The sequence below is a fragment of the Ovis canadensis genome, chromosome 2 (genome assembly GCF_042477335.2).
Source record: "Ovis canadensis isolate MfBH-ARS-UI-01 breed Bighorn chromosome 2, ARS-UI_OviCan_v2, whole genome shotgun sequence".
Lineage (NCBI taxonomy): Eukaryota > Metazoa > Chordata > Mammalia > Artiodactyla > Bovidae > Ovis > Ovis canadensis.
Window position 1 is genome coordinate 22,850,707 of NC_091246.1, and position 15,934 is coordinate 22,866,640.

Consider the following 15,934-nt stretch of genomic DNA (forward strand, 5'->3'; position numbering starts at 1 on the left):
AATTGGAAAACTGGCATTCTATTTATACTAAGTCAAACAAGTAGAATCAAAATGTAAATTTTTTAGTTAGGCAAAAATTAAAAAGTTTTCTGAAATACACATATTATACATATTATTTATGTATATGTACACAAGAGCTTTTCTACTACACTTGATACAGGCTTGAGGAAGAACACCAAGAAAAAAGAAGAGATGGAAAAATTAGAAAACGTAGACTAAATGAAATGGGAGCCCTGAATACGAAATGGAAAAAGTTAAACAAACTAGATAAAACAGCCTTATATAGTCCAGATATGTTCCAACACCTGTTGGATCATCAAAAAAGCAAGAGAGTTCCAGAAAAACATCTACTTCTGCTTTATTGACTATGCCAAAGCCTTTGACTGTGTGGATCACAACAAACTGTGGAAAATTCTTCAAGAGAGGGGAATACCAGATCACCTGACCTGCCTCTTGAAAAATATGTATGCAGGTCAAGAAGCTACAGTTAAAACTGGACATGGAACAATAGATTGGTTCCAAATAGAGAAAGGAGTACGTCAAGGCTGTATATTGTCACCCTGTTTATTTAACTTCTATGCAGAGTATATCATGAGAAATGCTGGGCAGGAAGAAGCACAAGCTGGAATCAAGATTGCTGGGAAAAATATCAATAACCTCAGATATGCAGATGACACCACCCTTATGGCAGAAAGTAAAGAAGTACTAAAGAACCTCTTGATGAAAGTGAAAGAGGAGAGTGAAAAAGTTGGCCTAAAGCTCAACATTCAGAAAACTAAGATCATGGCATCTGGTCCCATCACTTCATGGGAAATAGATGGGGAAACAGTGGCAGACTTTATTTTGGGGGGCTCCAAAATCACTGCAGATGGTGACTGCAACCTTGAAATTAAAAGACACTTGCTCCTTGAAAGAAAAATTATGACCAACCTAGACAGCATATTAAAAAACAGAGACATTACTTTGCCAACAAAGTCCATCCAGTCAAAGGTATGGTTTTTCCAGCAGTCATGTATGAATGTGAGAGTTGGACTATAAAAAAAGCTGACCACTGAAAAATTGATGCTTTTGATCTGTCGTGTTAGAGAAGACTCTTGAGAGTCCCTTGGACTACAAGGAGATCCAACTAGTCCATCCTAAAGGAAATCAGTCCTGAATATTCATTGGAAGGATGGATACAGAAGCTGAAACTCCGATTCTCTGGCCACCTGACTCAAAGAACAGAATCATTTGAAAACACCCTGATGCTAGGAAATATTGAAGGTGGGAGAAGAAGGGGACAACAGAGGATGAGATGGTTGGATGGCATCACTGACTCGATGGACATGAGTTTGAGTAAGCTCCGGGAGTTAGTGATGGACAGGGAGGCCTGGCGTGCTGCAGTCCATGAAGTCTTAAAGAGTCGGACATGACTGAATGACTGAACTGAACTGAACTGAATGTTCATTAGAAACATATCTGAAGCTCTGGCAAAACATTTAAAAAAGCAATGCTTGAGTATTTGTATATTTCAAAAATTTCCAAGATAATTCTGATATGCATCTGGATTATAAAAAGTCATTACAGGTTTTTCTATTAAATGGTGGTTTTGATGATATAGAATTCCATTATTTTTCTTTTGACCAATGATGATACAATGGTGGAGCGCCTACCACCCATGTCTCCGCAGGAGACCCTCCAACAATAGCAGATAGTTTTTCTTCAGTCTCCTGTGGAGTCATTGTTCCTTTCCTCTGGGTCTTGGTGCGTGCAAGATTTTGTTTATGTCTTCCAAGACTGGAGTGTCTGTTGCCCCAGGCCTGTGAAAGTCCTATAATCAAATTCCACTGGCCTTCAAGGCCAGATTTCCTGGGCCATATGTTGTCAGGAGGAACTGTCCTATGTGTGAATACAGATCAGTGTCGATCCCAATACACACACGTGTCCAGCCATGGGTGGGAAGGGAAGGGACAGTAGTTGTGGGATGTCTTTGCAGAACCCTGGACCCTAAGGTTAGTCCCCATAGCTACAGCAAGATGAGTCCCCTCCCTCCCTTGAACAAGAGACTCCTGCACAAAATTCCCATAAATTCCAGAAAGGGGCCCAACTGTCATTTTCTTTATACACACATTTAATGGGCACCCCATGATTCCCTGGGTATTCCCAGTCCCTTTGTTAGATTCCCAAGCTGGGAAGCCTGACATGGGGTTCAGAACCTTCACAGCATTGGGAGAACTTCTTTGGTGTTCTTGCTCTCCCATTTGTAGGTCACCTACCCAACAGGGTATGGGATTTGATTTTATCTTGATGCACCCCTCTTACCATCTCACTGAGGCTTCTTCGTCTTGTCATGGGGTATCTTTTTTTGGTAGGTTCCAGCATCCTGCTGTCAATGATTGTTCAACAGCTAGCTGCAGTTTTGGTGATCTCTCATGAGATGAGTGCCCATTCTTCTGCTCCGCCATCTTGAACCAGAACTCTCATGTGTGGATGCTTATGGTAGGCGTTCTTGTGGCTTTCTCCTAGTAGGGTAAATTATGGTTCCCCAAAGATGTACATGTCTAATCCCTCATATGACAATATATAAATGTTACCTTGTATGGCTAAAGGCACTATGCAGGTGTGACTAATTTAAAAATGTTGAGATGAAGAGGTTATCATAAATTTTCTGAGTGGACTAGATATAAACACAAAAGCCCTATTGGAGGGACGCAGAGTCAGAGATGGAGAGACCATGTGATGAGGGAAGCAGAGTAAAGTGATGCACTTTGAAGATGGAAAAAGGAACTGATTTCAAGGAATGCAGGTAGCCTCCAGAAGCCAGAAAGGGAAAGGAAACAGATTCTTCTGTAGGATCTCAAAAGGACGAAGCCTTGCAGACCCCTCTTACAGGTCAACTGCACCCTCCAAACTCTAGGAAACTCCACCCAGACTCCTGTACTCCAGACTCTCCTGCTATTTTTCCTCTGGCCCCAGATACTCCTGAAATGTTTTCTTGGACTTGTATAGCCCCAGACATTCCTGTGACTATAGCCAAGTCTCTTAAATCTCCAGACACGCTTTAAGCCTTCCACACTTTACTCCTTCTTAGGAGTCTCAAGAGTCCTTCCAAAAGTTCTGTGGTCCAGACACTTCTGTGACTATACCCAAGCTCAGGGAGTCTCTGCCGTCACCACCTGGTCAAGGGAAGGAACCCCAGAACACAGAACCTGGAGAAGAGGCATTGGCCAGGACGGAAGTAGGGGTGAGGCCCAGAGTGGAGAGCTGGGCCAGCACAACCTATGACAGGGACTAAGCAAGTTGGAAGGGGGATGAAGCAGTTCTGGGGTACAGCAGGGGTCTGCTCCCTGCTCAGCGCCTGCCCTTCATTGTCTGCTCATCTCACCCTTAGAGAGGGACAGTTCCTCTGGCCTGACCAGTGAGGTCTCTGCCAGCACCCACAGAAGGTAATGGAAGCCTCCACACTCCTCAGCATGGATCCCAGCTCCTACCCAGGTTGAGAACACAGACACATCTCTCTCTGCTGTCCCTGCTAGGTGAGCTGCTCTTGTGAAACTTGCTCATTTATTGTTAGGAGGAACTGTATTATGTGTGAATACGGATCAGCGTCGACCCCAGTACACACACATGTCCAGCCATGGGTGGGAAGGGAAGGGACAGTAGTTGTGGGATGTCTTTGCAGAACCCTGGGCCCCTAAGGTCAGTCCCCATAGCCACAGCAAGATGGGTCCCCTCCCTCCCTTGAACAAGAGACTCCTGCACAAAATTCCCATAAATTCCAGAAAGGGGCCCAACTGTCATTTTCCTTATACACACCTTCAATGGGCACCCCATGAATTTCCTCTCACCCATTTCCCCTGTTTCATCCTCACTGGGACTAAGAGGTAGCTGCCTCCACCACTCTCCACACTGCAGTAATCCCTCTGAGACTAGAGGGTGCTCACCCTCCAGCCAGGCAGACAGGCAGACAATCCAGACCCTATGGCCGAGATTCTTCCTCTCTGGTCAGGCCACCACACAGGAAACCCTGTATGAGCAGAGGATCAGCCCAACCCCTTCATCTGGCTGCTTCAGGAAGCAGAGAGAAGCTCCCTAAAGACAAAAGTTGTCTTCAGGCTCCATCCTGGAAACTGCTTAATGTCCAGAGGGCTGAGGGCAGGACAGCAGCTCTCCATCCCTAGATGGTCCAGGGATGCAGATGACAGTACAGATGTCCCTAAGGTCTCGAGCCAAGCTGGCTTTAGAGAAGGGGATGACGAGGGGGTCCCTGTGGAGGATGAGAGCTGAGAGCTCCCAGGAGGCACCTGAGGAGTCCTTGTCTGTGTGGAGGCCAGACTTGCCCACCTGGAGGCCCACAGCACCTGTGACCTCCCTCGTCCTTCCTTCCTGTCGGGACCCCTCTCTGTGGAGCAGAGCAGACACGAATAAGGTGACAGTGACCCAAGAGCATTTCCCAACGAAACTACGTTTATTCACATTTTACATACATCTCTCCAAAGATCCTGCTGCCACCCACGCCCACCCAGATCCACCTCCCCCACCTCTCGAACCTCCCACAAGCCCAGTCCCCTCCCTGCCCTGGAATCCCTTCCTCCAACAGCAGCCAGGATCACCCATGAGCTGAGGAGCCCCAGGCTCCCCTTGGGGCTGGCCCGCTGTCCCCTACTGGCTGCAGAGCCGCTTCCTCTTCCTCCCTGTGACAAACGGGTCACACTTTCTCTTTCTCAGCTGTGAGGGGCAAACCAGTCCCAGAGCCAAGGCTGGCCTCTCCGAGACCCCGAGACCAGCCCCCGGGCCGGGCAGCATCTCAACAGCAGCTGGGCCTCCGCACAGAGCCCGCTTCCTAGACTTGGCAGCGGCCAGAGGAGCTGGGCTGAGGCCTATTCTCTGAGAGGAGGGGGCCTGGCCTGAGGTGGGAACAGGACTCTGGGACAGCCTCCAGGGCAGCAGGCTGTGCTGCGAGGCCAAGAGGAAGGCCAGGCTGGGGAGCTCCTCCTCGTCCTCGCTGGACCCGTCCCTGGGCCCTCGGGCCCCCAGAATTGGAGAGGCCGTTCTGAGAACAGAGGTATCCCTGGGTCCTGGCTGAGGGCCAGTGCACCTCTGACCCTGGGGAGGGGAGGGTTGTCCTGGCTGGAATGGAGGCAACTCCTGCCGTCCTGGAGAGGAAACAAGGTCTTTGGCCCTGGACAGGCCAGTGTTTGCTTGGCTGAACCTGTGAACAGCCTCGGAATCAACCTCTGGTGGGCAGGCTTCATGACTGACCCCTAGCTGGGGGCCTTGATCATGTCTCTGGGCATCTTTGCTGGCGTCGGACTCAGAAGGACTTGAGTCCACTCGGGGTACACTTTGACTGCTGGGTGTCTGCACTCCCTGGTCTTCCTTCAAGGCCAGGAGTCGTTTCTGCACCAGCTGGTAGGAGAGAGGAGGGCAGTGACTGCTCTGCACACCCACATGTGAGAGGAGGAACCCTGGTCAGTGGGACATGGCTCTGGGTGGGGTGGAAAGGAGGGGCGACCCTGAGACTCAAATCCAAATATAGACACTGTGGTGATCCTGCTGGCCTCCTGCACCTTGTTCCCAGCTTTGTGTCCTTTCCTCCCCCATCACCTGCCCCAACTCCCTATCCTTTTCCTCCTACCACCCAGCACTGCACCTACCCCAGAGCGGGCTCTCCTCCAGGCCAGATGTCCCAGGCAGGGGAGGGATGGACAGAGCCATGGAAACCTCCTGCTCTGGGGCTCTATGTCTCCCTTGCTCACCAGGGTCCCCCATGCCCTGGTTTACCTGGGAGACCCTTGTCTCCCCTGTTCTACCTGGGGTCCCTCCCTCCCCTGGCTCCCCTGGGTCACATGGGGTCCCCACCCACAGGCTCCATAAGTATCCCTCCCTCTCCTGCTCACCTCCTCAGGGGTGAGGCCTTCCTCCTGTTCCAGCTCCTCAGCTAGTGCCAAGGGATCCAGCTGTGGTTCTGGGGAAAGCAAGTCTGCCAGGAATCGAGGGTGAATGACTGCCTCTACCTGGAACAGAAAGAAAAGGCTGTGAGCATCCCTGGCCAGGAATGGCCTGGGAGCCAAGAAGACCTAGAGGAAAGTGAAAAGTAGAGACCCACTCCTGTTCTTGCCATGGTCCTCACACACACACACACACACACACACACACACACAAATATGTTCATACACGTACAGGCACAAAAAAGTACATATACAGAGTATATGCCCAGTAGTGGGGTTTCTGGGTCATATGGTAGTTCTATACTTAGTTTTTAAGGGAACTGCCATACTGTTCTCCACAAGACGCAGATGCCCCAGTGTTCACTACAGCACTATTTACAATAGCCAGGAAGGCAAGCAACTTAGACGTTCATCAACAGATAAATGGATGAAGAAAATGCAGTACATATTTACAGTGAAATATTTCTTAGCCATAAAAAGGAATGAATGTGAGTCAGTTGTAGAAGTGCAGATGAAACTATAGCCTCTTATACAGTGTGAAGTAAGTAGAAAGAGAAAAAAATGTCATATATATTCGTGGAATCTAGAAAAATGGTCCTGATGAACCTATTAGCAGGGCAGGAACAGAGGTGCAGATGTAGAGAATGGACTTGTAGACATACAAGTGGGAAGGGGAAGGGGAAAAAGGGAAAAGGAAAAAGGAAAGGGAAGGGGGTGGGTGGGATGAACTGAGAAAGGAGCCTTGACACAAACGCACATTATGTGTAAAATAGGTACCTAATGGGAAGCTGGTGTGTAACGCAGGAAGCTCTCAGCTTGGTGCTCTGTGATGACCCAGAAGGGTGGAAAGTGGGGGTAGGGTGAATGCTCAAGAGTGAGGGGAGAAAAATAAAGAAAAAAAATAAAAAAATTAAAAAAAAGAGTGAGGGCTGGGGGATATATGTATATATATGGATGATTCACGTGTTGTACAGCAGAAGCTGACAGAACATTGTGAAGCAATTATACTCCAATAAAAAAGCACGTATACACATACTTACACAGACATATGAAGGCATACACACACACAGACACAGACATGAACACTTATACATGTGCCTACACACACTCCACACACATATGGACACACACACAAAGCACATGAACAGAGCTTCAGTCCCATTGGCCTGGGCAGAACCCAGATCTTGGGTGCTGAGAGTTCCATGCCTTGGAATCTTGTAGACCCCAGGCTCCATGCCCAGCCCACCTTGGTGATGAAGTCTTCCTGGGAACACAGCTTGTCAATGTAGCTCAGGAGATCTGGGTCTTCATAGGTCCCATCCTCTTCCTGCTTTAGCTCATTTCCATCCTTTCCACATTCTGCATCTGACTTGCCCATGGCCAAGTGGGCAGGTCCCATCAGCACCTCCATGATGTCCACATACTCTCTCACTGCCTCAGGGGGAATCTCCTTGGGTGCCTTGGTCCCTGGGTGCCGCTGGGCTCTATGTGGCTGCGAGCGGGTGGGATGGGCCCGAGCCCCGGCCTTCCGGGGAGCATTGGCTGAGGCAGAGCAGGAAAGAGGGAAGGAAGGTGAGGGGCTTCTGCGTCCACCTCCTGAGCACGCGCTGGTGAGGGCAGTGTTTGGGGGTCAGTGACTTAGGTGTGGGCAGGGTTAGCACCACCTGAAGCCTCATGCACAGTGGGAGGGGGAGAGGGCCATCTAAGAAAGTCCTGTGAGGAATGTGGAACCTTGATTCTTCAGGGTATCCCCAACAAGCCCACTTCTTCGGCAGACTTGGTATGGGGTCTTTTGACAGGGAGGTAGAAGAGGAGTTATTAAACTGATGGAGATAATACCCTGTAGTGACAAAGAACAACTGAGACCCTGTCTCACTGGCTGTTCTGGTTGAAAGATCAATGACCCTGTTGAAGGTAAAGGATCCATATGGGGCCAGTAGTCATCCCTTGGCCCATGTTACCTTTGCTTTGAACTCCGGTGGGAACATGGGTGCCTGGCTGAAGGCACACTTTCGGGGCTGAGGACCCCTGAGGATCCAGCTTCGGTGGGACTGGAGGAGGTAGGCCTTGCACCCCCTGGATCCACTGTAACTTCTGAATCTGCATCACCTCTTCTGCCTCAAATTCCATGAACCTGGGAGTGATGGAGGCACACGGCACACTGAGAAAAAGGCCTGGGCTTTGGAGCCAGGAACAAAGGCAACAGAGAATGAGGGGCTGGGAGAGGGTGTGTCTTTGGGTGGACAAGAAGGCCCTGGGAGGTGCTATTCCCAGCAGAGGGCTCTCCTGGAACTGACTCGACATCTGGGACTCTTCCTGCCCCACCAGCACTTGGAGGACACTCAAGAGCATAGACCAAGGCTGCTGAATTGAACCAGGCCCTCAGGACACAGGCAGACCCACAGGGGACCCTCTTCATGCCCTTGTTCCCATCCAGAACTATATGAAGGGCTGATGGCCAGAGGCTGAACCAGGCACATGTCCCCAAAGCAGTCCTTGCTGAATCCAGGACCCTGGACAGGGGCTGACAGTCCTGGAACATAAGCCTGGAGACAGGGCCCAGGAAAGGTTGCAGGATTTGGCCGTTAAGCTTAGAGGAGAGGCTTTCCTTTCCTCTGAGAGATGTTTGGTTGGTTGGTTCTATTTTTTAAACTAAAAGGCTTGCCATGGAGAAAATACTGGAACAGCCAGAGATGCTTGGGCTGATGTCCTGCTGGCTTTCCCAGCTTCTTCAGGGAGGTCAAGGTACCCACTCCAGCCACTTGTCATGAGAAGAGGGGGTCCCAAATTCTATGTCAGTGGCTGCCAGCCACCCACTACTAAGGAAGCAGCAGGCTGGCGGGTGGAGAGCATGCCCCTGCACAGCCCCTATGGCTGGGGTTGGACCCCCTCCTGGGCTCAAAGCCCCACCCATCCTGAGACCTTCATGTCAAGCGAAAGGTAGGTCACCATCAGGGGAGATCAGAGGTCCTGGTGGAGGAAGTACTAAAGGCCCATGCTCTCAAGGTGAGGGAGGGGAGGAGGGCATCTGGGCTGTGGGGGCCCTGTGCTGAGTGACAGCCCTCCTCCTTTATCCTGCTTGATGAGGACGCCCACAGCCAGACCCTGACCTGGGGTCTAACCCTCACCCACCCCTCTTACCCACCACACAGCTCTAGGGCCCAGACGCTGACTCACTTTCTGGCCATCTCGTAGTAGATCATCCGGTCAAAGTTGCTTCTCTGCTGCCATTCCTGCACAGCCCGCCACAGTCCCTCCTCCAGCGTCATGGTGGGCTTCAGGCGAGCCAGGGACCGAAGCACTGGGCTGTAAGCCATCAGGATCTGTTTCAGAGTCCAGCCCAGTCTCCACCCATCTGATTCCACCCAGCAACTTGGACCACATAATCTAAGATAGCATGACTGAGCATGAGGAGGGTGAGAGGCAGCCTGGGAGAGCAAGGACAAGCCTTCCTGCTACTGCCATCACAACCTCACTCACTGGAGGATGACCATCCATTCCCAGGCTAAGGCTGGGACAGGGAGCCTTGTGAGGGCTCCTTCCTTTGCAAGATTGCCTTCTCACTATAAAAATCCCTATCCTCAGTGAGGCATGGCACGTGCCAGGCAGTCTGCTAGCACTTCATAGATTAGCCTAAAGAGTCTTCTGCACAGTTCTCTGTGTTAAGTGCAATTGTACCCCCACCCTTTTTTTTTAACAAGGGAACTGAGGTTTAGGAGGGTAATGCCTGCCAGGCTCCCAGCTCTAGGAAGAGAGAGCCCATGCCCTGTGAGCTCAACCACCACCCAGTTCTAAGAATTCTCCAGAACAAGGAGGTTCTTATTCTTGAGGCGTGCACAGAGCTCTATCCTGGACCCTGCACTCCCTCTCCTTTCTGAAGGGACATCCCCTGACCATGGACACTCAAGTCCTGTGTGAAAGCAGATGCCACCACAAAGGAGTGCAGCACCCCATCTGTGGCTCCCCACCTCACACCACAACCCTCTCTGGCTACAAGTTTCATCAATATCACCATAAGCATCATGGAAGGTCAAGTTGGCTGTACTCACAAAGCAGTGAGGTAACTGAGATAAGGTACTGAAAGGATGTCAGGAACTTGTATGGTGATGTGTGGGACCAAAATGTGCCTGCTCAGAGCAGGGACATCACCCTCAGACTTTCTTCCCAGTATCCCTAGAAACCTAATCTGAGCATCCACCCCCAGTTCCTTTTGATCTAAAAGCTCTGATAACCTCATGACCCCCTGGCTGTTCACTCACATGAGAAAGCAGGAAAGAGCTTCAGCATCAGGACTCTGGGGAAGGTGTCTCCGGGCCAGAGACTTGAAGCGCTGCCAACGTCGGAAGTTCTCATACACGCTCTTGGGGTTACAGGAGTCATCCTGCGAAGCCTTGGACTGGTTGGTGGCCAGGCTGCCCTCCCTGGAAGTGCCATGTGACTGTGGCCCCAAGTTCACTTGGGGAATGATGGGGGCCAGCTGGGCAGCTGGTAGTGGAGCTTGAGGTGGAAATCCTGGGGTCCAGCTTCCCTTGCCAGACTGAGCTACTCCGACAGCTGGGGCAGTCACAATGGTCTCCATTGCAGGGGTTGTTAAGAATAGGGGAACAGGATGTGCAGTACTCCTGCTGAGGGGCCCTGGAGTGCTCCAGTTGAGGGGAGCCTGAGTAAGGACAAAGGTCTGAGCCTGTGGGTGCTCCACTGGCCTTCCTTCTGACCTGACTTGGACAATGATGTTGCAAGCCCCAGGGGCACTGGGGCCATGGCCAGCATTGGGCACCAAAGGGGTCCTGGGGAAAGCTGGCAGCAGCTGGGTGCCACCAGGAGGGAATGATGGGGTCATGGAAGGTGGCAGGGGTTGCTCCCAGGGTGGCCGGTGTGGGGGGCCAGGAATGGGTGGAGGAAAGGGCATTGTCATGAAAGGAGGCAAGGAGGCACCAGGGGTCAAGGTCACATCCGTTCCCAGCTCTGGAGATGCTGTTGAGACAAAGGAGAGATTTGAATGGAGGAGGAGAATGGGAAACAGATGAAAGGTTGCTGCTGAACCATGAAAAGACACTAGGATTCTTGGCCTCCAGAGGAGAAGAATTCAATCCGGGACCAGAGATGAGGCTTGATCGCTCAGAGCTTTTGTGTAATAAAGTTTTATTAAAGTATAAAGGAGATAGAGAAAGCTTCTGACATAGGCATCAGAAGGGGGCAGAAAGAGTACACCATTGCTAGTGTTACAGTGGAGTTATATACTCTCCAATGAATCAACAGAATGTCTGGAGGTTGTAAAGACCTACTCCTATAATTTACATTTTAAATAACAGGATTAGCCAGAAGGTTTAATCCAGATATTGTCCTCAGGCAGGATACATTCAGTTCAGTTCAGCTCAGTTCAGTCCAGTTCAGTCACTCAGTCATGTCTGACTCTTTGAGACTCCATGAATTGCAGCACGCCAGGCCTCCCTGTCCATCATCAACTCCTGGAGTTCATCCAAACTCATGTCCATCGAGTTGGTGATACCATCCAGCCATCTCATCCTCTGTCGTTCCCTTTTCCTCCTGCCTCCAGTCCATCCCAGCATCAGAGTCTTTTCCAATGAGTCAACTCTTTGTATCAGGTGGCCAAAACACTGGAGTTTCAGCTTTAGCATCATTCCTTCCAAAGAAATCCCAGGGCTCATCTCCTTCAGAATGGACTGGTTGGATCTCCTTGCAGTCCAAGGGACTCTCAAGAGTCTTCTCCAACACCACAGTTCAAAAGCATCAATTCTTCGGCGCTCAGCCTTCTTCACAGTCCAACTCTCACATCTATACTGGACCACTGGAAAAACCATAGCCTTGACTAGATGGGCCTTTGTTGGCAAAATAATGTCTCTGCTTTTGAATATGCTATCTAGGTTGGTCATAACTTTCCTTCCAAGGAGTAAGCGTCTTTTAATTTCATGGCTGCAGTCACCATCTGCAGTGATTTTGGAGCCCCCAAACATAAAGTCTGACACTTTTCCCCATCTATTTCCTGTGAAGTGATGGGACCAGCCGCCATGGTCTTAGTTTTTTGAATGTTGAGCTTTAAGCCAACTGTTTGACTCTCCTCTTTCTTTCATCAGAGGCTTTTTAGTTCCTCTTCACTTTCTGCCAAAAGGGTGGTGTCATCTGCATATCTGAGGTGATTGATATTTCTCCCAGCAATCTTGATTCCAGCTTGTGCTTCTTCCTGCTCAGCATTTCTCATGATGTACTCTGCATAGAAGTTAAATAAGCAGGGTGACAATATACAGCCTTGACGGACTCCTTTTCCTATTTGGAACCAGTCTGTTGTTCCATGTCCAGTTCTAACTGTTGCTTCCTGATCTGCATATAGGTTTCTCAAGAGGCAGGTCAGGTGGTCTGGTATTCTCATCTCTTTCAGAATTTTCCACAATTTATTGTAATCCACACAGTCAAAGGCTTTGGCATAGTCAATAAAGCAGAAATAGATGTTTTTCTGGAACTCTCTTGCTTTTTCCATGATCCAGTGGATGTTGACAATTTGATCTCTGGTTCCTCTGCCTTTTCTAAAACCAGCTTGAACATCAGGAAGTTTACGGTTCATGTATTGCTGAAGCCTGGCTTGGAGAATTTTGAGCATTACTTTACTAGCATGTGAGATGAGTGCAATTGTGTGGTAGTTTGAGCATTCTTTGGCATTGTTTTTCTTTGGAATTGGAATGAAAACTGACCCTTTTCAGTCCTGTGGCCACTGCTGAGTTTTCCAAATTTGCTGGCATATTGAGTGCAGCACTATCATCTTCCAGGATTTGAAACAGCTCAACTGGAATTCCATCACCTCCACTAGCTTTGTTCATAGTGATGCTTTCTAAGGCCCACTTGACTTCACATTCCAGAATGTCTGGCTCTAGGTAAGTGATCACACCATCGTGATTATCTGGGTTGTGAAGATCTTTTTTGTACAGTTCTTCTGTGTATTCTTGCCACCTCTTCTTAATATCATCTGCTTCTGTTAGGTCCATACCATTTCTGTCCTTTTTTGAGCCCATCTTTGCATGAAATGTTTCCTTGGTATCTCTAATTTTCTTGAAGAGATCTCTTGTCTTTCCCATTCTGTTGTTTTCCTCTATTTCTTTGCATTGATCACTGAGGAAGACTTTCTTGTGTCTCCTTGCTATTCTTTGGAACTCTGCATTCAGATGCTTGTATCTTTTCACTTCTCTTCTTTTCACAGCTATTTGTAAGGCCTCCCCAGATAGCCATTTTGCTTTTTTGCATTTCTTTTCCATGGGGATGGTCTTGATCCCTATCTCCTATACAATGTCATGAACCTCCATCCATAGTTCATCAGGCACTCTATCTATCAGATCTAGACCCTTAAATCTATTTCTCACTTCCACTGTATAATCATAAGGGATTTGATTTAGGTCATACATGAATGGTCCAGTGGTTTTCCGTACTTTCTTCAATTTATGTATGAATTTGCCAATAAGGAGCTCATGGTCTGAGCCACAGTCAGGTCCTGGTCTTGTTTTGCTGACTGTATAGAGCCTCTCCATCTTTGGCTGCAAAGAATATAATCAATCTGATTTTGGTGTTGACCATCTGGTGATGTCCATGTGTAGAGTCTTCTCTTGTGTTGTTGGAAGAGGGTGTTTGCTATGACCAGTGCATATTCTTGGCAAAACTCTATTAGCCTTTGCCCAGCTTCATTGCATATTCCAAGGCCAAATTTGCCTGTTACTCCAGGTGTTTCTTGACTTCCTACTTTTGCATTCCAGTCCCCTACAATGAAAAGGATATCTTTTTTGGGTGTTAGTTCTAAAAGGTCTTGTAGGTCTTCATAGAACCGTTCAACTTCAGCTTCTTCAGTGTTACTGGTTGGGGCATAGACTTGGATTACTGTGATATTGAATGGTTTGCCTCTTAGACGAACAGAGATCATTCTGTCATTTTTGAGATTGCATCCAAGTACTGCATTTCGGACTCTTTTGTTGACCATGATGACTACTCCATTTCTTCTAAGGGAACCCTGCCCACAGTAGTAGATATAATGGTCATCTGAGTTAAATTCACCCATTCCAGCCCATTTTAGTTTGCTGATTCCTAGAATGTCGACATTCACCCTTGCCATCTCCTGTTTGACCACTTCCAATTTGCCTTGATTCACGGACCTGACATTCCAGGTTCCTATGCAATGTTGCTCTTACAGCATCGGACCTTGCTTCTATCATCAGTCACATCCACAACTGGGTATTGTTTTTACTTTGGCTCATCCCTTCATTCTTTCTGGAGTTATTTCTCCACTGATCTCCAGTAGCATATTGGGCACCTACCAATCTGGGGAGTTCCTCTTTCAGTATCCTATCATTTTGCCTTTTCATACTGTTCATGGGGTTCTCAAGGCAAGAAACTTGAAGTGGTTTGCCATTCCCTTCTCCAGTGGACCACATTCTGTCAGGATACATTATTGTTATGTAATCCTGTAATTTATATATATATATATATAATCCTTGTAAAGACCTCACCAGATCTACTCCCATAATTTAAGATAACAGGATTAGCCAGAAAGTTTAATCCAGAAACTGTCCTCAGGCAGGATACATTATTGTTATATAATCCTAAGGAATGTAGAGGGGAAAAATAAAGTTTGTTCTCTCTTCCTCCTTGAGAATTCCAGACCCCTCTCTCCTTGGGAACCCCTAGACTTCTTATCAACCTGCCTAGGAAATGACTCTCTCACTGGGGCTGAGGTTCTCTGGAGAGAATCAGAGTGTAAATCTCCACAGATGAGGACACCTGGACAGCATGTGCAGCCTGGACAGGTCTTCTAATGATTTTCACGATCTGACCTCTGGGTGAGAAATATTCCCCTGGTGACCTCACTCCTAGCCACCAAGGTCCCTGAGCCCTGTCTGCCAAGAAGAAATCTCCTCAGCAAGTGCTGACTCAGAGAGCCTCCCTCAGGCACTCCCTGGCACCCAAACCTCACAGGCTGTCTCCCAGACCCAGAACTGGGTGGACTTCTGCTCTGTGAGAAACGCCCCTCAGCAGGTACACTAGCAGGTGGGGCCCTTCTCCAAGGTAAGTTCTAGCCACCCAAAGACCCTTTGTGGACAGTCATTGTTTAAAATATTAGGGCCCCACCTCCACCTCAGTCTTCCTTTTCCTTGTGCTCAGTATAAATCCTCTCACTCTTTTCAAGCCTCACAAAACAAAAATAATGGAAAATATCACTCGAATGAAATTCTGATACAAACCCATAACACACTGGCTCAGCATGCACAGCAGAATCACCACAGCAGAATCACCACAGCAGACAGTTAATAGCCCAGTGCCCAGAGCCATGGCATCACTCTAGGAGTTCTCTTTGTAGGAACTGTGGGGAATCTGAGAAGTGGGCATCTGTCCCTTAAATTCTGTCATTTCACAGCCGGTGAATGGCTGCAGAGGATTAGACAAGGGCCGGGGAATTGTCATGTTACATTGGTTGTGGGAGTATAGACTGCCTGGGGTCCTTCCCCTCTGAGTTCCCAATAACAGAGAGTGAAAGACTGAGAAACAGGCATGATCCAGGTGCCATTGTAATAAAGTTGTCTGTAACACATCCCTGTTCAGGAGAAAAAGGTACATGCCACGTGCACCTAATTAATCAGAACAGGTGTCATAGGACTTTTACTCATAACAGAGAAGATTGTCTGCCTGCTTCTGGGCTACACTCTTTACCCCCTTTAAAGAGGAAATCAGCTTTCACTGACATTCCACCAGAACTAACCACCCTCCACATCTGTTCCCTGTCCACAAAGGAGTGATGTGAAAAATGAATAAACTCCTTGTCTCAAGATGTGCAGGAAGTCCACCAGGAGACATTGGACAAGATGAAGTAGGTCTAAAGAACTGCTTTTCTACAAAAGGAAGAACAGTATAAGACATCTTGAGAAACTGAGGCCTGTCTTGGTTGACGTTACATGGATGCCCATCACTGTCAAAGCCAAGGCAACTGTTACCTGAACTGAGACATCAGCTGT

The 15,934-nt window shown here is 48.6% G+C and overlaps 1 protein-coding gene across 1 annotated transcript; it reads right to left on the bottom strand.

The window, feature by feature from the left end:
* Positions 1–4,113: 4,113 nt before the first annotated feature.
* LOC138434635 (NUT family member 2G-like) lies at positions 4,114–10,839 on the bottom strand. Its single transcript, XM_069579438.1, has 7 exons — positions 10,190–10,839; positions 9,108–9,236; positions 7,892–8,064; positions 7,177–7,472; positions 5,880–5,996; positions 4,646–5,388; positions 4,114–4,381 (listed from the first exon to the last, which is right to left on the bottom strand). The coding sequence occupies exons 1-7, from the start codon at positions 10,837–10,839 to the stop codon at positions 4,114–4,116; spliced, it is 2,376 nt and encodes a 791-aa protein (XP_069435539.1).
* Between the last annotated feature and the right edge of the window lie 5,095 nt (positions 10,840–15,934).